The sequence below is a fragment of the Octodon degus genome, unplaced genomic scaffold (genome assembly GCF_000260255.1).
Source record: "Octodon degus isolate 3935 unplaced genomic scaffold, OctDeg1.0 scaffold00051, whole genome shotgun sequence".
Taxonomy (NCBI): Eukaryota; Metazoa; Chordata; class Mammalia; order Rodentia; family Octodontidae; genus Octodon; species Octodon degus.
In genome coordinates, this window is record NW_004524627.1 from 7,993,356 (window position 1) to 8,014,767 (window position 21,412).

The 21,412-nt window shown below is 39.1% G+C and overlaps 1 protein-coding gene across 6 annotated transcripts in view; it reads left to right on the plus strand.

Annotated features, from left to right (window-relative positions):
- The window catches only part of Lrch1 (leucine rich repeats and calponin homology domain containing 1), a 196,840-nt gene that overhangs the window by 86,364 nt on the left and 89,064 nt on the right, over nt 1-21,412 (plus strand). For 5 of the 6 annotated variants that reach the window (XM_004633081.2, XM_023717263.1, XM_023717259.1 and 2 more), the window contains exon 2: nt 13,901-14,045. In XM_004633081.2, the coding sequence (XP_004633138.1) occupies nt 13,901-14,045 (145 nt within the window). Of the gene's footprint in view, nt 1-13,900; nt 14,046-20,090; nt 20,160-21,412 lie in introns of those variants that run through there. The other variant, XM_023717260.1, reaches the window with a different exon arrangement.

Sequence of the window (21,412 nt, forward strand, 5' to 3'; positions counted from 1 at the left end):
TTCTCAACTCTGTGGGTTGACACTGCATGATGCCAAGAACTGTGGGTCTGATCACTGCATCTTTTGTTTACTTCTCTGGCTCCCCTGTCAGATCGTGAGTTATTTGGGCTTATAAAATGAGTCTCGTGTCTGTATATATACCATGCAGCGTGGTATGTCTGCCTTGTAAAAGAAATCCAAAAAGTTAGCGTGCCTATGTGTGCGGCTGGCTTTTCTTGGGTGGGAAGACTTGAGAAGCCACCACAGAGCTGCTGTGAGCCTTCTTCCAGCATTTATGGCTTCTGATGAGCAGCCTTATTGTGGAGAATTTTCTTGGCCCTTCCCAGTTAAATATGTTCCTGCGATTAGAGCTACAAGTAGAAGATTGAACATATATGTATCTCAGTGAGTGTGTACAGTTCAGTTAGGTATCTATGCATGATGAGTAGCCCAGTCGTCTTACTTCCAATCTGTGGGCAGCTCATTCAAATGGGCCTTCTGGATGCTGGGCTCTAACACTGCGTTTCATTATTGGCTCCACTTCCCTACTCTCTGTTTACTTCTTCACATTCTCTTCTTTTCCATCCCTCATCATAGCTCCCTAGGCTTGCAAGCATCAGATAGAGCCCCTGAGTACCCAGCACCACATCCACTCAATCCACACACACCCCCAGCCTGTGTCTCCCTTGCAACAGAGGGAGGGTAGAGGTTCCCCGAAAGTCCACACCTCCATTGGAGCTTGAGGTCCCACCCCTTCCTGCCTTCCTCAGAAGTGATCCACCAGTTGTCTCCTTTCTCTTCAGTCTCACCAATCTTCCCCTCCCATCATATTCTTCCCATCTGTTTCTTCCTTATGCCATGTCTTCCATCAGCTCCCATTCCATTTCTCTGCTCCTCTTCACCTCTGTTTGCCTAAACTCATTGTAATCCATTCTTTTCCTTTCACTGTCTTTTTGAAGTTTTGCAAATTATGTTAAAGTGCATATTACATAAAGTTTGTAGTCTAACATTTACCATTTATAGATTTTTAAACATTTTTATTAGTATATGTTTGCAGTATACAATGATACATTCATCATGAGAAGTTGGCACATGTACATAACATGTCTCAATTCTTCTTCTCTCCACCTCCCCTCCCCACCCTTTCCCCTTGCCTTAGCTCTTTGTCCCTTTCCCATTTGCAAAAGAAATTCAACCATTTTTAACTGTAGAGTTAAGTGATAGTAAGGATGTTCACGTTAGTGCACAATCTCCAGATCATGTTCATTTTCCAAAAATGAATCTGTACCCATTAAGCACTGGTCCCCCTTCCTGCCTCCTTCTAACTCCTGGCACCCACCATCCTACCTTCTGTTCCTATGGGCTTGCCTATTCAGGATACTGTCCTCGTTCTCCCCTATATAGACTTCTCCTATAAGTGCTTTCTCTCTGTGCCTCCTCCCAGCACTGACCTCCACTTGCCTGAGCACAACAGTCATCTTTTAGTTGTAATCCCTCCCCAGTCACTCTGTTGAAAATTGTGCTCTGTTTTCTGTGGTTTCTTCTTCTTTTGTCTCCTCAGCACTTCCTCCATGTAACAGGCCACCTGCTACCTGTGAGTTTAGTCCATGTGCCCTCCCCCGGTAGTTCCGAACTCAGGATGTTTTGCTTGTGTTGGGAGTGCTTGCCTACTGCTTAGAATTATTTCTGGCACATAGTAGGTGCACAGGGAATACTTGTTGAGTGACTATAGAGAAGAAGCTTTTACAAAATAGAATAATTGCCCATTTCTTTCTCTTCAAGCTTTAAACCTCATCCAAAGAGTGTAGTTCTTATGTCATCCAAATGATAACAAAACTGAATTTAAGATTTTCTCAAAGAGTATCTGTTTTGCAAAATGGAAATAAAAGCTAGACTATAATTTAGGCTGTGTTGAATGTGTGTTGAATGTGTGTGTGTGTGTGTGTGTGTGTGTGTGTAAAATGGATGATAAAAAACATGCTTTTATATTGCTATTTTCAATTATTATTTTCCATTGATGTTTATTTTCTTATGGGCCCAACTTTAAATACAATGCAGTAGCTTTAAATTTCCTGAATCATCTACTTAAAAATGTCACTGTTACTTATTTGAGGATACTTTTGGTAAAGTTTGTGGTAATGGGTATTTCTTAGACTTCTTAAGGAGCATATTGAAACTGACACAGAGCCAGTGAGTAGCTTTTAAATATTTATCATATTCGAGATTAATATTATTGGTGTAATTAATGCCATATGGTATAACTTTTCAGTTCTGGATGATTTCTACTTCAACATGATGTTGTTACTTTCATTCTACATTTGACACGGCCACTACTTGAAGCTGGGAATCTAAGCAATGGACTTTGGCCATGCTGGTTCTATAACTTACTCCAGATAAAAGAGAAGATCCATTTCTTTCTCTCAGAATGCTTTTATAAAAGGTATATGAACTTGTGCATATTTTAAAATAAAATCAAAAGGTCTCTTAGGGGTAAATAGTTTTATCTTTAATGATGAAAGAGTTTATGTAATAGTTTATTTACACTAAATGTCTTCTTTAAGTTGCAAAGCACAAATCATTAGTATATGTAAAATGTACTATTTAACCATTAAAGCTTCACACTTCACCTTTGAAGGAGTAGTATAACGTTTGTATTTTAATATTTATTTTTATGTATTTTTTTCTCTTTTGTTGTGAGGTCTCACTGGCCTGGGCCTGCCTTAAATTCCTGGTCTCAGGGATCCTCTTGTCTTAGCCTCTTGAGCAACTAGATGATAGGCATATAGCTCTCTGCCTGGCTTATTTGCTATTTTTAAGTATATTATAAAAGCAAGTCTAATTAATTGTGGGTTATGGTGAGTTGAAGCTTAATAGAATGTTTTACAGCATATTTGATCATAAATATCCTGGAAAAAGTTTCAGTTTGGTCATTTTATTATAAAGGGCTTTCTTATAAGCAGATTTGCATGTCTTTTATTATGGTTGAGAGTCTCAGTTCCTGGGTGATCATGGCTGCTTTGTCCTTGATAGCCTGCAATAATGGAAGTCCGGCAAGAGTGCACCCAGTGTCCGTTGCTGCTTTGCTGTGCAAATCCACTCCAGGGAAGGGATGTTAGGTCGTACATGCAGGCGATCAGTGATCTGAGCACCCTTGAAAAGCCTTCTGTGTTCCTCAGATGGCTTACCTTGCAGAGTTCGTGAGATCCCTTAATCACTAGAAATTAGTCTTCCCTAACTGCTGCATGGCAAACGCTATCTGTGACCCGCAGGTAAGATGCTGTCATCAGCTGCTCAGTTTAATCACACACCAAGGTAGTTGCTACACTTCTACTACTTCATAATGCAGTATAGGGAAGGGTCTTACCCTTGCACCCCCAAGAACCCCACGTGTGCACCACGACTGATTAGCCGCCTTTAGTTTGAACTGATAGGGCGCCTGTCCCCAGCAGAGGTTCAGGCTGTGCTTGCTGTATCTGCTGGGAGACCTTGAGCTCCTCTGCCTGCTTGAGAACCCTGTTCCTGTCCATCCAGTCTGGACCCATCCACTCCCTCACTCTTTCTACAGTTCCCCTGCCAAGCTGTGCTTCTCTGTTTCTCTCTGCACTGTGAGATTGTAAGGACAGGAGCCATGCCCTAGGTATGTTTCCTTGTTAGCTATTCTTTGTTGAGTTGCAGACACTGCAAACCTGTTTCCTGTGTATTGCGTCACTTCTCCATATTCATGAGGTGCAAATGCATCCAGCACATATGGCCATACCATGAAGAGGGAGGGAAGGGACATGCTGAACAATGGATGGAGCCGGAGAAAACTGCCAAGTGCTAATTTAATGGAAAGGGAAGGAAGCCTTCAGACTGACTCACAGGTTTTTCAGGGATCACACTGGCATATAATTAAGGCGCCTTTGCATGTAGAGAATGGGTCGTGTACTTGCCAGCTGAATTTTAAGCTCCTCACCAGCCTACACCTTATTTCTTTATGTTTCATGGACTTCATACAGAGTGAGCACATCGACAGAGATCATTCCTTCATTGCTCCACTCTGCTGGGCATTGCTCTGAGGAGCTTACCGTGTGTCATCTTAGTTAACCTTTCTAATAACTCAATGGAGTGGAATGTTGTTACTCAGTGGGTTAATAAAAATGGTTGTCTTTATATTACATATAAAAAAACCCCCTGAGATGTAAGGAAATTAAATTATTATTTTCTAGTTCAACAAGCTAGATGGTGAGGCTAGAATTTGAACTCAAAGCTGTCTTGTCTATGAACATGCTTTCTTAACAGGTGTCATTCAGTTCTTTCAATAGGACCTATTATGTTTTTCTTACAATACAAAGATCCAAACATCTATGGGATTCACATTCCAAGACAGAGAAAATGAACAACCATAAACATGAATGAATGAATGGATGAATGAATGAATGAATGAATGAATAAATAAATAAATAAATATCTAAGTGCTGAAAAACCAAAGAAAGTAGGGGATTTCAGACAGTGACATTGAAATTTTAAGTAGGTAAGCAGGGAAGAGCCCAGGGCTCACATGGAAGACTAGTTCATCACTGTTGTTTGATGTAATTTCTTTGTTGATCTCTTATAGATGTCGTCGGATACCTGGACTCATTCAAAACTGCTAAGAATCTGTTATTTCTGCCCTTTGAGCTCTGGCAATGCTCAGTGTCTTTGAGTGCAGCAATGGGGATGAGTCACCCGTGGGCCCTGTCCTGTGGCCAGGAGCCCTGTTTCCTTCCTCCAGTACCTTCCTAAATATGTGCCCCAAGGGTGGGCGCTGACTCATGGGGCTGGCTGAGGGGAGTGCCTGTGTGGAGAGAGGAAGGGATGGGAAGGGAGTGACCTGGGACAGATCTAGCCGAAACTTGCCTAGAGACCTCCACTGACCTAAGTAAAGAGGGCTAGAGATTGTCCGCATTGCACGGATGACAGGCATAGAGCAGGCCTCATCGGGATTGGGCCGAGGAGCCCCCGAGAACAGGAGTAGGCAGCTGTGGGGCCATACCCAGGGTTTAAATTTCTTTGTGAAGGACACATATTTCACCCACTTGTTAAGGTACAAGATTTATACTAATGCTAGTAGTTCCCCCATGTGCACTGTTATATCTGCTGGGTTTTCAGTTACCCGTGGTCAACCGCAATCCAAAAAATACTGAGATTTGTCTTGACTTGTTGAAGAGATAAGAGAGCACATCCAAAGGCCTACTAGAGTCTGTTGTAATTGTTCTGTCATTATTTATTTTTGCTATTTTCCTATTTATTATTTATAAATTAAACTTCATCATAGGTGTACATGTGGAGAAAACAACATAGTGTACTCAGGGCTCAGTACAGTCTGTGGCTACTCTCTGATAAAAGGCCCTTGTTGTGTTTTAAGCTTAAATGTCAATGCTAATAGCTTTATGGTCTCATTTGTTCTTTCTGGGCCTGGACATGGCACTGACTTCAAGACTAGACCTTTTGCCCAACCAGCGAGATGTCACATACAAGGTTTCCAGCTGTCCTCGTCTATCAGTGCGTGTGTGCGTCATGGCTGTCAGTGGCTGAAAACCCAGGATGTTGTTGCTGGCGCGTGGGGGCCTCCTTCAGTTCCTCATGAGCTACCACTTTCCTTTTTTATACAAAAGCAGGACCGTACCTCCCTCCGATCATGCTGACTGCACACCAGATTCCACAGACTGTTTTTCTACCCTACCCTGCTTATTTTTATTCATTCGACTACTTTATTTTAGGGATTTGCAAAGCTTGTTTTGGCAGTGGTAACACTTATTGTTATATTTCTGGCTGCACAGCTTTCATGTGAATGGTTCAATTAAGGAGCGGATGAGGAAGGACGTGGCTTGGGATTCCTGCTGGCTGACTGGGAGGTTGCACAGCTCTGTGGTGTAGCTAGCTCCCCACCACAGGGCTGGACCTTAGGGTGGGTTGCCAGCAAGAAAGGACAGTAGTGGTCTGGGTGTGGATGGAAGGTACCTATTCCATGTTGTCTTCTTTCTTAGAGACCTAGTCAGAGGTCACTTGAATGGTCTAATGACTACTGACCAAATGTCTGGAATGGATCAGTTTATTTTTTTCTTCATGAACAACTGATATTTCTGGTATTGGAGCCCTGTGAGGCGGCCTTTTGAGCCTCATTCAGTTATGATCCAAAGTAAGATTTTAGCGGCATACTAATTTGGCTTAGTTCTTGGTTCTGCTACTTGCTGACTCCTGTCTTCAGAGAAGTTGCCTGATCTTTCTGCTCCTTCATATCTGTATACAACTGAAAATTAGAGCAGTGCATGTCTTACCATGTTCTGGTGAGGATGGGATCAACGCAAAATACAAAATACTCCATTCTAGGTGGGATTTTTGGTGCTCTTACTGCACAAATAGATGAGAAGGAAGCTGGAGTAAGAATTGACTCTAGCCTTGGTTAACTGGTTTATATGCCTCTTAAGGTGCTATCCTGGTATCCAAAGCAGATCCCTCCTGGGCACCAACTTTTGTCCCCAGGAGAGTGACACCTGCTTAGGCTTGGTGTAGGTGGGAAGAGCTGCGATAGCTTAGGTCATCTCTTCATCTGCAGTTACTGTAGTAGAATGCAGAAAAGAAAAACTGTTGAGAAGCTGTTAGGGAGCTGTTGATTCTTCTGAGGTACTTGTCATGCTGGCTTGCTGTTCCTGTTGTCAAAGGAGCTTGGGACTTCCTTGTTGCTGGGAATGACTATGGTTCACTTTAGGGGAGCTTTGGTCCTTACTTTGGCCATTGCTTCCTGGCTCTAGAGGAGAAGATGGTGCACTGCTCAGTGTCCTGGAGAAGCTTGATACGTTGGCTTTCCTGCTGTCTACTTGGCTATTCCCATAGTTGGAGGAGCTCAGGATCTCATCACTGAGAATGGCTGTGGCACTTTGGGGAGCTCTTAAGTGTTGTTTCCTGGCTCCAGTTCAGATCGCTCAGCCTGTTAGCACAGATCCTTCATCCCGCTGGCACAAACTTTCTAGCTTCCACCACTGACTAGTGGGCGTTCCCAGTGTGAATCCTTGAAACAGGCCTCCATGAAGCATTGTTGTGGGGGTCTTGGCCACCAGTTGGACTTGTAGGAGGCATTGTCATGGGCTCTAGGTCATGCAGAACATATCCATGAGATCCAGGCCCTCAGTTGTCTTCTGTTGGTCTTTAGTGTATGGGCAGATTTCCTGCAGTCTCTTTGTATATGACTCTATAGGTGACTGTTATAAAATACACTTATAAATAATGTATCTTATACTTCATTGTTCCTCTTGCAACCCCTGACTACAACGCCATGCCCCTGCTTGGGCTCTTTTTGGTAGGGTCTGCTGTTCAAAGGCCAGGTTAGGAAGGATGACATCTCCCTGTACATCATGAACCAGTTGTCTCCTCATTTCATTAATTACAATCAAGTCCTAAAGGCTTCCCTTTTTCCCTTCCTTCTCCTCTCTCTCTTATTTCCTTTGTCTTTTCTTCTTCTCTGTTCTGTAGCCAGACCTTCTTTTGTTTCTTTGTTTTCAGGTAAGGGAGAACATTATAAACATATTTCACTGGTATCATCCCTCTCCCACCTGACACACACACAGCTCACTGTAGTAGGATTTTCCATTCCAGATCATCAAAGTCAAAACATCTTATTTCAGAATGGCTTCCCCTTCCTCCCTGGGCATCTTCCCCATTGTATGCTAGTGTGTTCTCAATGATACGAGATGATTCCCTTATTAGTCCAAGTAAGCCTGAGGAAAACAAACACACATGTTTTTTGGTCTCTTTCAATAAAAAGGTACTTGAAAATTAAAGATACTCAGAGACAAGTCATATATTTGAAAACCCATTGGTGAAAAGTATTTATGTATGGTTTGTATGGTTGGCAATTCAAGTCAGGTTTTGCACTTACCACATTCTGTGTAGCCACTTCCAGAATTAAGCTCAGAACTGACATGCTCTCCTTTTCTGTATATGATGGTTTAACTTTCTTACCCTCTTGGCTTGTAGACAAGACCATATTGATTTTATTTTGCTTGAATTTTAGACAAAAATGCAGCAAAGGTTTCATTGTTGTTCTTTTCAATAATAGAGCTCCAGGGCACAGCATGATCTTGGTGGCCTTGGAGAAAGGGGGCTCTTCTGTGGCAAGCTCCGGTAACTCTTGTTATCCTTGTGGCTTTGGGTAGGTAGCCCAGGTTTTCTCAGTCCTGGTTTCTCCAACGTTAAGTTGGTGGTAATTCTGCTGCATGAATGGTGGTGAACTTTGACAACAGTATTTCATCTCTCTTTCACTGTGGACCTTTTAGAAATTACATTTAGGGTATCCTGCCTTATGGTTTACTCTGGGCTTGCTTCATCTTACTTTTGCAAGGTTTAGACTCCTTCCAAGTAGGCTTACATGGTTTTCCTTTTCTGTAGAAACTGTATGTTAATGAGCACATCCTAATTCAGCATATATTTAATAAACCTGAACAAAAAAGGAAAGCTTTTGCTTTACTCTTTTGCGGTTTTAATCTTTTTTTGTTTGTTTTTTTTTTTTGTTTTGTTTTGTTTTGTTTTTTGATTTTGTTTTTGGTACCAGGGACTGAACTCAGAACCTTGTGCTTGCCAGGCAGGTGCTTCTGCTGCTGAGCTATCTCCCTGGCCCTTCAGTTTTAATTGGAACAATACCTATCTTGGCCACTTTTTGTATAGGCATTGAAAGAGTTTAGGCTGTGTTCAGACTCTACAGTTCCTTCCCTTCTGATGTAGACATTCTCATAAACCCAGCATGGGAGAGGAGTCCCTGGGACAGTTAAGTCCTCAGTAACTAACCGAGCATGACAGCTGCTCACTATTAACACCTTAGAACTTTATTACTTGCAATGTATAGCCCAACTTATTTCAAAAAGAAATCCTAAGAAACAATATAAGAATATCAAAATTAAACACAAGAATTAAAGAGAAGAAATTGGATGCAATGTAAAATCAGGAAATGAAAATTTTACCAGGTGTACCCCCTGTTCCTTCCAGCAGGCAGCTCTGACCTCTTTTCTGCCTATGCTCCAAGGAGCCTTCAGTGTAGCCTGAGGGGGGTTCTGGGGTGCAGGTCAGATTGCCAGACAAGTGATCATGGGAAGAAGAAATGCTGAACTTCCCCCTCAGTCCCAGAGAGTGCAAGGGGGAAGTCAGTAAGGAAGGAGAACAAGTAAAATGTGCTGCGGTGTTACTTTAAGTAGTAATGGAGATAGCAGAGGGTATGCTACAGCTGTTTCTGTATGCATTTTGGTAGGATTCTTTGAAGGAAGCAACATGTATTTTCTTGGGAGATTTCCAGCTTTGCAGCCCAGGAGGACCCTCAGCTCTACTAAAGAATTTCAAGTGACTTCTGGATTTTTTATTTTCATCCTAGAAGCTTGCTTCATAGTTTCCCTTAATTTAATAAAGGAGCGTCATAGTTTGCTCTGCCTTCTTAATTTTTTTTGAAAGTAAACATAAATTGTATAGAGAAAGCTTCGGATGCCAATAAAAATAATATATATTATTTTGTATGTTTGAAATATAAGCAATGAATTCAAGTTTCTAAAGTTATGAAAGCGTCTACATCGAGAAGTCATCTTCTCACTCACTCCTGGCCTCTTAGCCAGAGGTCCTTTCCCCATAATCTGTTACCTTTACCAGGTTTCTGTGTACCTCACCAGACATATTTTATAACTAAATATGTAAATATCAACTAAAATGTACAGCTACTGAACCTAGCCCCTTATAAGCATTTATGGTATATTTTGGAGTTTGTTCCTTGCCAGTACATACAGAGCTATTTATTTTAGTGAGTACATTGTATGCATATTCCCTTGTAGAAGATGATCTTTAACATTCCATTCCATATGAAGTTAAGGACTTAGCATCATTCATATTTATTGGTTATTTAATCTTATTTATCATAATTAATAGTTTGTGAATATACAACCTCCCTTGATATTTATTTATTTATTTATTTATTTATTTATTTATTTGGTTGAACTGGGGATTGAACTCTTGCCCTGGTGCTTGCCAGGGAAGCGCTTATTCCACTGAGCCATCTCCCCGGCCCCGCTCCTCTGATATTTAAATTGCTATCTTACATTATTTCAAACTTTGCTAAAAATACATATATAGTATGCTCATGTGTAACTGTAAATGCAGAAAGTTTGCTAGGTTGAACTGTGTGTATGTTTGTATTTTTTAATTTATATGTTTCAGGTGTACAAAACACTTGTCATAAACATAGTAAAATGGTAACTATAGTCAAGAAAATGAAGATATCCAATATCTCACACTGTTACCTGTGTGTGTGTGTGTGTGTGTGTGTGTGTGTGTGTGTGTGGTGAGAGAATCTAAAATCCACTCTGAGCAGATCTGCAGGATGCTGTACAGTATTACTAACTGTAGTCTGTGGGGTCCCTGGTCCGTTACTCATCCTCTGTGACCATATACTGTTGTCCCCTTCCACCTCTCCATTTCCCCTGGCTTTCCTCCATTGTAATTTTGGCTGAGGTTGCTGAAATCATTGTCTTCACCTACATGTTCCCCACTCCGTATCATCAGCACTATATTTTTATTAAATTTTTTATATTAACAAATCTAATAGCTGAAAAATACTATTCTTTGCTATCATAACTTGCATTTCTTTAATTTGTTAGTTCATTTTTTCCACATGAATAAAAGCATTTTTTATGTTACATATGTTATTGCCCTGTAAGGTAAACCAAGTTACAATACAAATTCAAGACCATGAAAAGAACACACAAACATAATTTTACAGAGAATACAATTATTCATTCTCATTTACATAACAATCAATCATGTAATAAATACTGTGTCTTTCTATATGCGCCAGTTTTTTTTTTTTTTTTCACTTTTCTATGTGCTTAGAATAAACCACTAGAGAAGTCAGGAAAAGCCCTCTGACCTCGTGATGATCATATTCTTGTAAAGGAAGACAAATACTAATAAGAATTAATAAGTTACTTAACATGTTAAAACTAAGATAACACATCTGGAGTGTGAGGAGAGGAGGAGTCAATTAGCTCTCTTTGAGAAATAGAGAAGTGACTGAGTCTCGAGGCTGGAGAAGGGTAAGCCAACCAGGTAGTTCGGAAAAGAATATTCCTGCAAAGGAAATAGCCAGTGGGAAGGCCTAACAAGGCAGGGTGCCTCCTGTGTTTGAAGCATAGTCAGGATGCTGGGATAGCTCCGATGAGGTGAGCGAGGAGAGGAGCAGGAGGCAAGCCCAGAGTAGGGAAGGTGTCAGGTTGCGTGCAGCCTTGTGGACCACGTAAGAACACTGACTTGTGCTTATTTATGTGCACTGCATATTTATGTGTTTTTGAAGTACAGAAGGAATACATTTGATACATATGCATGACATACTTCAGTTATTTTTATATCCCCTTTCTCTTCCCCTTCCCTCCATCCCTTGGTCCCTTTCAATTTGCAAAAGATGTCTCTCCCTGTTTCCTATTATCTGTGTCTTGATTTCTTCAGACGTTTGTTTGCTATGAGCCACCTTTTTCCCCTTTTTCTGGTTTTCAGCCTTATTCATTACGTGGGCTTGGGGCTTGGGGATGTTGGGAGTGAATCTAGGCTTCACACATGCTAGGTAAGGGCTTCACTCCTTAGCTACACTGTGAGTCCTAGCTTTATTGTTGTTTGTCTTGTGTGTGTGTGTGTGTGTGTGTGTGCCCCAGGAATCCAACTCAGGACCTTGCATTTTCCAGGCAGACACTTGTGCCACTGAGCTGTCTCCGTGGCAGTCTAGTTGTATTCTTATCAACAGCAGCCCTTATAAAAGATTATCCTATTTCGTTTGTGAATTAAAGAACACCCCCTCATTCTTTGCTTATCTTTATGTTTGTGGCAGAACTTTTATTTTAAAGGGCTGTAACTTTTGCTTTTAATGGGTCAAGATTATCAGTCTTGCTTCATGCCATGCACTGGAAGGCCTGTGATAAGCACAGGTCAGTGTTCTTACATGGTCCACAAGGCCGCGTGCACCTGGTATCTTCCCTACTCTGCCCTCGCCTCCTGTTTCTCTCTCCTCGCTCACCTCATCTAGTACTTACTAAACAACTTCAGCACCTTTATTTCCATCTCCTCTCCTTTGTGATTTGTTCTGCAGCTTTTCCCATTTGTCCACAGACTGCATTATGGTGTGCTTTAATATCTGGGAGAGCTAGTTCCCTCATAGCCTTTCACAGAAGTACCAGCCTCCCTGTGTGAACTTAGAATTAACTTGTCTAATAACTCCAGCAATTAAAAAACAAAACAAGAGTTTTTGGACTTACAACTACATTAAATCATATAGATATCCCTTGGAATTTCCACCTTTTAGATGTTGAATATTATTCTGTGAGGAATCTTTCATTGGTTTAACTGTTCTGTTGCACTTAACATTTTTTTCAAATACATTTTATCTATTTCTTAAGATTTTCATGGTATCCTACCCTTTTCCTCTTTTAAAAAACATAAGAACTATTATATTTAAAATAGGAATTTGAAAACTTTTGGGTTTTTTTGTTTGTTTGTTTGGTTGGTTTTGGGTTGTTTGTTTGTTTGTTTGTTTGTTTGTTTGTTTTGTTGGAACCAGGAATTGAACTCAGGCCCTTGAGCTTGCCAGGCAAGCACTTATTCTACTGAGCCATCTCCCCCGCCCTAGCCTTTCTTGTTTTTATATGGGTTAGAATACTATGAATATTATTTAAATTATTCTTTAAATTTTTTCACAATTTTCTCTCTGGACCATCTAGTCCTGTTGTTTTGTTTTGGGGTGTGTGTGTATGTGTGTGTGTACTTATTTATTTCATCTGTAGTATTAACCTATTTAGATTTCTGCCCTTTGCCTTGGTCAGAATGTGGCTCCTTAAGTCTGTGTTACATAGTGCTTACTGAACAACTTCAGCTCATGTGGCTTAAGAGGCTAGGTCAGTTTTTACAAGAGTGGCAGCTCTTTCCCTGGATTGTGTTTCCTGGTGTTCGTCATTTACATGTGCCCTGTGTATTTATCTCCTGAGGATCCTCCCTCAGTACAAGCATGTGCCACCACACTTGGCTCATTTATTCATGTATATTAAAGGATAGAATGTTACATAATTATCTAGATTTGACTGAGTGAGATTCAAGGACAGGCCAAAAATATGATGTATGTTTAAATAAAATTTATTACAGTAAAGGACACAGTGCCACTGATTCTGTTTAGAATATTCCATGGCACTTCGAACATATATACTGTATCATTCTTGCCACTTTCTGAATCGGTTCATTTTTGTGTTTTCATGAGGTGTAATCAAAAATTAGTGAATGCCATTGCCAAATGGCATCCAATAGAAAGACAGCTTATCCGATTATTACTGACATGGCCTCATCCAGCTGACTCACTGGGTCTGGCATTGTGTGATTTCTGGCTCTTCTCAAAATGACCATGAAAGGCTACTGTTTGGAATCAGTTCATAGTGAGGCAGCCAGGATAGCACAACTAAAGACTCCTGAGAGAACACTTCCAGAACTGCCTCATAAGATGGAAGGAACAGTGGGATGAAGGTGTTCCAGCAAGGAGCATGAGTATTTGGAGGGGGGTTGTTGGCAATGTGTCTTTACTGTAATAAAAAATTTAATTATGAACATTGATTGCATTTTTCCATCACACTGCATAATTTTTCAAGTGAGTAAAATGTTCCCCTTCTGTGGCCAGATAGACAAATTTAAGAATTTTAACAGTCCTTCTGCTTTCTGTATCCTAAGTGTTCCCAAATTTGGCTAGGAAATACAAATTGTAATGCTGTATTAATAGAGGTAAAAAAAATGACAATGTTGATCTAAATTTAGATTATAATATTAAGAAAGACAATATTTATGATAAGATTGTTCTAAGTATGTTGAAGACTTACTGACAAAATATTCTTTCCTTTTCTTGTAGATTTGTCTAAAAACAGACTGGTTGAAGTTCCAATAGAATTGTGCCATTTTGTATCACTGGAAATTCTTAATCTGTATCATAATTGTATCAGAGTCATTCCTGAAGCTATCATTAATCTTCAGATGCTGACCTACTTAAACTTGAGGTATGTAAAGTATAATAATTGTAATCAGATACAGTGATGAAATACCAGATAATTAGACCTTTATGTCTATCATTTTTTTCCACTTTGCAATTCTTGATCACTTGTTGAAGTAAATCACACATAGATCATTAAAGAAATATGTTTTGTAAAAAATTTGTACTATCTTTAGGAGTTGTTCTTGGTGCTAGACTTAATCTGACTATAAATATGGCAAGATTTTAAAAAAATTGTTTACATGACATCATTTATATTCTCTAATTTGTGTGTGTATCTGATACGTATACTAAACTTAGGTGTTCACATACATTCAGGGGAAAGGAAGGGAAAAAATTGAGAGTTGGAATGAAAGGCCTTACTGGCCTTTAGGGCTTTGCATACCTTTGGCCTTTGCTCCCCAGGGCTGATTGAAGCCGTTCTCCTTAGGCCATCTTAAGGAGGGCGAGTAGGGGAACTGAGTTACTCCAGCCCAACAGAAAGCTCACTGTCTGTACAGCCTATTAAATCCGATCAGTATTTGCTGAGGACAGCATGATGGTACAGGTTGAGTAACAGATTATGAATAACAGAAGGTGAGATATTATTGCTTTCAGGTATCCCTGAAGTTAGGAAAATTCTTTATTTTAAGGCCTTGATTTTCGATTTTGCAGCTGTTTTGGCGAGGGTCTGGCTCTTGGGTCACTTAAATCCTTACCTCACAAATCAGGGATTTCAGGCAAGAGGAGTTTCTGCCTCTATTGTAGAAGCAAGTTTCTAGTTCATGTCACTTGCAGGTTCTCTTGTGTGGGACCTGATTAGCTAGGCTTGTGCTGTGTAACAAGTATACCCAATTTTCAAGGTCAAAATTACCAATTGAACCACATAAACACACTTTATAATAGATGATAGTGCCCGTGGGATATTTTACTTTTTAGTTGGCTACTGAGAATTATGGTCCTTCTCCTACTGACTTTGTAGCCAAACAAAAGTTGCTATTATGTTTCATAGAACTCCATGTTTTTCATCAAGGTCCAAGTTTGTGAACATGTTTATAAGTGGATTTAATTTCTGTTTGGTAAATGAGATCGAGGGTTACTGTAAACTCATTCGAATCACTTTTAAGTTCATCTGTCAGCTCTTCACTTCTAAGATTTGTAATTTCATCTGACACAAATTTTCTTGCCATTTCTTTTTAATTTTTTGTTATTAGTACACATTTATGGCAAATGATGTCTGCATCCCTCTTATGTATGAAGTTGGCCCATGTACATGATACATTTTACTTGCTTGTTTCCTCCTGCTCCCTCCCATCTTTCCCTCCCTTCATGTCTTGATCTCTTTCTCATTTGAGAAAGATGTTTACCTACTTCCTATCATCTCACTTTTAATTTGCTCTTTATTTACAGCTTGGGTTTCTCATATAAGAAAAATCATGTGATACTTAAATATGTGTCTGATTTTTTTTTCACTTAATATTATGGTCTCAGATTATATCTTATTTCCCTACAACTGACCCAAATTTATCTTTCTTTGTGGCAGAATAATACTACGTTGTGTACAAATGTCACACTTCCTTTATCCATTCAGCTGTTGGTGGACGTATAGGCTGCTTCTGAGATTTAACTACTGTGAGTTGCGTTGCTATACACATGAGCATGCATGTGTCCCTGTAATATGATGTCCTCAACTCTTTCAGAAAGACTCCTAGAAGGGAAATAACTGGATCAAACGGAGCGTCTAGTTTTGCTATTTTGAGGACTATGTATACTGATTTCTGCAGTGGTTGTACTACTTTACATTAACACCAACAGTGTCGGAGGTTCCTTTTTCCCCTGTAGTCTCACCAGTGTTTGTTACTCTCTGCCACAGCAGGATGTTAGCTATTTTAGGACTGCCTAATGGAGCCAGCATAGTTGTGTCTGTAAGTTTAGGTTCAGTATTTCCCTGAGACAGTTTTCCTCTAACCCAACCACAAAGGGGAACCATTCCAAATGCATATGCAGTTGGTCTGTTTACTTACCCTCTGTGGGCCTTCTGTTACATTTTTACTTGGGTTGGTCCTAAGTGCAATAAGTAAATAGATTAACTTTACATTATATTAAGTCCAGCTACACTGAAAAATTTTTGGATATAGGTGGCATTTTTCTCCCGGGATACCATAGACTATAAAAATTCTAAAAATACTTGTTAATCTAATCTTACTATCTTTTAAGACATTAGTAAAGTTGATTTCCTCAGATGATTTTCATGTTGCACTTTTCTAAGAGTAGATAGTTGTGTTTATTTTAGATGGATGCAAATTTAGATTGTGGTTCTCAAAATTGTCTATGACAAGGACAGAAAGAAGCAGAGAGAATCTTTCATGATGGCTGGAGCGACCTATATGATGCATTAAAGGCAGAGTTTTGTGATTAATTCCTAGGTAATAGAAAAGAGAGGAATAAAGGGACAGTTAAGCACCCAACTCTTTAAGTTTTGCTGTCTGTCAATTCCTTCATTTCAGGCTTTCCTTCCTCTTTTTCCATTTGGTTTGGCCTTTTTTTGGTTTTGTTCTGTTTTTCTTTGTTCACATTTCCTTCTTTCAGCATTACCATGTATGAGACTTTGCTTGTTGAAGAAATTTGATAACTAAATGGAAAAAAAATCAAGAGAAGATAGTCTTTTTACTCCCAGAAATATGTTACAAGGGTATATGAAAAATGTGTGGACAGCCTCTAAACATTTTGAAAGCCAGATGATAATTACTTTAAATACCATTTAGAAAATTTGCTCTCTGGATATAGATGCATAAAGACAAAATAATAACAAGGGCAAGTCTTAAAGCCATCAAAATATAATAATTTTGTACTGTTCAGTTACATGTCCTTTAGTTGACCCATGTTCTCTGGGAATTAAACCTTTGAAACTGAGTTCATTCTCTATTTGAGAGTGACCTCAGATAGAACACAATAGAACCCTTGATTAAAATATTTATTTGTAGCTTGTAAAATAGCAGATAACTATCAACAACTGTGTTCTTGCAAATATATAATAGTATCTGGATAATATTAATGGCATCTAATTAAATTGTCTGATCTTCTAGGATAGTGATGTCATCCACGCAGCAGTGTTGTTCTGGTGAGGTCTTTGCTGTCCACACAATGTCAGTGTCCTGGGGCTGGGGATCAGTAAAATAAGCACTTCCCTGGCAAGTGCAAAGGCCTGAATGAAATCCCCAGTTCCGCAAAAAAAAAAAAAAAAAAAAAAAAAGTCAGTGTCCTTGCTATTCCTACCCTGGTCACTAGGAAGAGCTTAGAATATCCCAAGTGTGTGATCACGACATACATTTCTCCAACAAGAACAGACATTGTTCACTGTGATCTCTTATGACATTCATGAATATTGTTAGGTCAGCAAAATAACTGTACTACTTGTGCATGGTGAAGGATAGATATGGTGGATGCAGATGACTTTTGGCCTAGAAAAAGGGTGCTTAACCAGCCTAAGGATGCTGCAGACACTTGGTCTTGTGAAGAGCTACTCGAGTTATCATCAATCAATCCACTTCGTTTTCTGTAATTGTTACAAATACTAAAGAAACCTTATACTATTTATGATAGAATTACACTCATATAAGCCAAGCTTGACATTGTTATTAATTTAGATATATTGTGGAATGAATTTTAAAATTAAACAATTAAGGAAGACTGTGTCAAATGTAGCACATTCTGAAAGAGCTTTAACAAATATATAACTTCATCCAACTATAAAGAACTCAATCATTTTCTTATCTATAGCATTTAAGATTTTTTTGTCTTATTTCTAGCAACTAGGAAGAATTGTTAGAATCATGAAAGAAGAGATTTCCTGAGTTTCTTACAGATTTCACATTTCTATACTTAGAATTAAACATGGTCTGACTGTATTTGTTATTGTTGTTTTTACCATGCTGAAGATCAAACCCAGGACATGGCAGATATAAATCATGTACTCTGAATTACATCGTCAACCCATCTACAAATTTTCCTCCTTACTAAATCACATGTGGAAATATTATACATCCCAAAGTAGGAGTGATGCCTTATAAATATACATTGAATTTATGGAAAACTTTCAAACTTGATTGCAGTCTCTGGATATATTACATACTCCATGATAAACAGCCATAAATGTTCAATGGTGATGGTGCTGATATAGGTGACGACGGAACCCATGGTGTTAAGGGTGTGTCACTGTGAGTTCTGAGCTGACATGTTCTCTTAGCGATGTCATCTCTAAACATCAGATACAGCAGCTTCTTGATGCTGAGCCTCATTCAAGTCTTAGAGATTAGAGATGTATTTAATTAGTACATGAAAAAAATCTTCACAGTGAAATGCAGTTAAAAACACTGAAGGTTTTCCACATTTTTTCACAGGATGGAAGTGTTTTATGTTTGCGGAAAGTACTGATTTATTGCTGTTTATGTAGCCTGTGCTTGAAGGAGCTAGGCTTTTAATCTTTGCTTCTTGGTGTTCACAACAAAAGGTTATGTTAGTTTAGTATATGTGCCACTGTGCCTCTTCCTGTTATAAAATATCTTAATCCAAGAAATTTGGCCAAGAGCTATAAAAAGGATTAAGCAAGACTTGTTCCTATATAAGAACAAACATGAACCTAAAAACACACAGCAAAGGCTTACAAAGTTTTAAATCTATTTTAAGGTGTTGGAAAGGTGATTGTTACGAGGCTCATGAAGTGCCTTAGGATAAGAGAATAACCCGGAGCAGCAAAACTCTTGGCAACGGTTGGCGTGTTGTTAACCTAAGAATAGGGACCTTGGCACGAAATGCTTATCTCAGAGCTTCAGGAACAAAAGTGCCAAAAAATGAAAGTTCTTCTCAGCATTTAAACAGAGTGCTTCCAGAGCTGTGACAAGCAGTTTTATTTTCTTAGGGGGAGTACTCCCCACCAAGCCTGGCCTGTTCATCAGACTCCCTTGTGTGTCCAGGCTACTTGGAGTAGGTTTTGAGGCATTGCTTGTAAAGAAGGCAGTCCCTTGCACAAAATATTATCGCACCATAAAAGGAATGTGTTCGAACTGCTTTCTCTGCAGCCTGGTATCCTTTTTGGCTGCTAAACAATATGCAGAAAGAGCCAACTTCCTACTGGCTGTATAACCCGTAGCCCCACATTCTTTTGCAACTTATTCTGAGGAATAATCTTTAGTCCTCATGATATCACTCTCTAGTTGAAGAATCCTGCATACTGGGTTTGCCTTAGAAAGCACAGATTTTATATGTGTGTGTGTGTGTGTGTGTGTGTGTGTGTGTGTGTGTACCAAAATTCATTTTCATTTCCCTTCTCCTTCCACTGGCATTTCTGATGATGGCAAGATAGTGATTCTCTTCTGTAGAAAATAAGAAAATTGATGTTATCTTCTTAAAGTGAAAATACATAGTTCAGTTTATCAGTAGACTTATGTCTCACATCCTTTCATGAAGATCTTAACCTCATTCAAAGGGAAAATGAGAACACTTTAACGTGCCTGTGTTCTGGAACTAGTTCTCAATAGCCAGGTTGTGTCTAGTGATTTGATAGAGCAACAGAGAGATATCAAAACACAGTGAACTATGCTAGAATTTAAAAACGTTATTCTAAAATTTGAAAATAGTTTTCATCATTTGGTAGAATTGGAAGAGTTCACGAGGGCTATCCAGTTTGCACTTACACCAGCCAAGGCTTAAACCTTGTGCTTTTTAGTGCATTGCACCAACTGTTTTCGAGGTGAAGCCTGTAGCCACTAGTCTCTAACATCTTTAATGTCTTATAAATTATTTTCCCTATAAAACAGTCCACTGGTACTGGTAGCTAAAGGGCTTTCTTAAATATGACTAAGTTAATAATTAAGTATTTCTTATCAAATTCTATTCCTTTTAGGATGTCGCATATTTGGCAAGACTTCCAAAGAGGGTTTTTCCATTATACACACTGTCTGATCACAGATGTTGTTTTAGTTCAGGGTTTGTACTGAATAAAAGAACAGTGACACAAAAGGGATATTCTGGCTTTGCTAACCAGAGCACTGTCAGAATTTGTTGGTTTTGTTTTCAGTTCTGCTTTTGATCTCAATGGAGATACCGAGATCACTGTGCTGTAGAATAGCTGTCTGAAAATGCGGTAAGTACCTACCTTAAGTCCCTGTATATTGGGAGGCAAAGGCAGGAGGCTTTCCACTCAGCCTGGACTGCGTGCAATATTGAACCTAAGGCCACCTTGTACTGTGTAGTCTGACCCTGTCCCAAACCAACAGCCAGGAGTGGTAGTGTACACTTCTTACCCAGAACTTTGGAGAGGATACAAGGAGAATTACTAAGTTTAAGCTCAACCTAGAAAACTTAACTTAGCTACTTACAGAGATCCTGTTTCAAAATTAAAATAAAAATAAGCTTACAAAGGGCTGGGGAATGCAGCTCAGTGTGAAGGCCCTGGGCTTGATTTGCAGTACTCTGTTGCCAGAACACCCAAAGACCTCCGAAGTTATTGTGTAGATTTTTCATTTATAGCACTCTGAATGTTCATTTTGTAAGCCTAAAATGAATAAGCTCCGAAGTATTTACTGTTCTATTTAGACAAAGAAAAGATCTTTAAAACATTGCCATTTCACCAGTAATCAACTCACTGTAGTTTAATAGTACTGCTTTACCAAGTGCTGTGAATGAGAAAAATAAAATAAGAACACACCCATGTAAATGAAGGATTTGTAAAATCATCATTTTACTGTTGCTTTTTAATAGCTAAGTAGGATTTAGCTGGTACCTTTATATTTGAGCTTTTGAGCAGCCTTTTGCTGTAGATGGGAAATTGTAGAGTGATTTATACTGAGACCTTACTATTTCATAATTAATAGAAATGAGTTGGATATATTTTTTCAATATTTTGAAGTTTGATAAGCTCTTTCACCTTTGTTATCTTGTGGACACTGTCTCCATTGCATTCCATGTCCTTAGAACAGTTTCATGATTAGAAAATAGTTGTTAGGGCATTTTCATGGGGAACAACCTAAGTGTTTCAATATGAGAAAATCTTTGTATATTAAGGTGTTTCTGTCTCTAGTTGGATCTCCCTTTTATGCCTAAAACTGTAAATGTGTATAGTCCTTGTTTTTATATTCATTTTTCTCTGAAGTTATTTTGTCTCTACCTAGTTTGTGTGTGTGTGTGTATATTTTTTTTTAAATCAGCTTTTGATTTTGTTTCCAACTGTTCATACTTTATTTGCTATTTCATTAAGTTTTGGTCTTTGCTATTCCTTCTATTTTCTCAGAGCCTAAAACATGTTCTTATGAAAGAAAAGTATCTTTAGGTATTTGGTTCTATTACTTCTAGTTCCTCCTCCTCCTCCTCCTCCTCCTCCTCCTCCTCCTCTTCCTC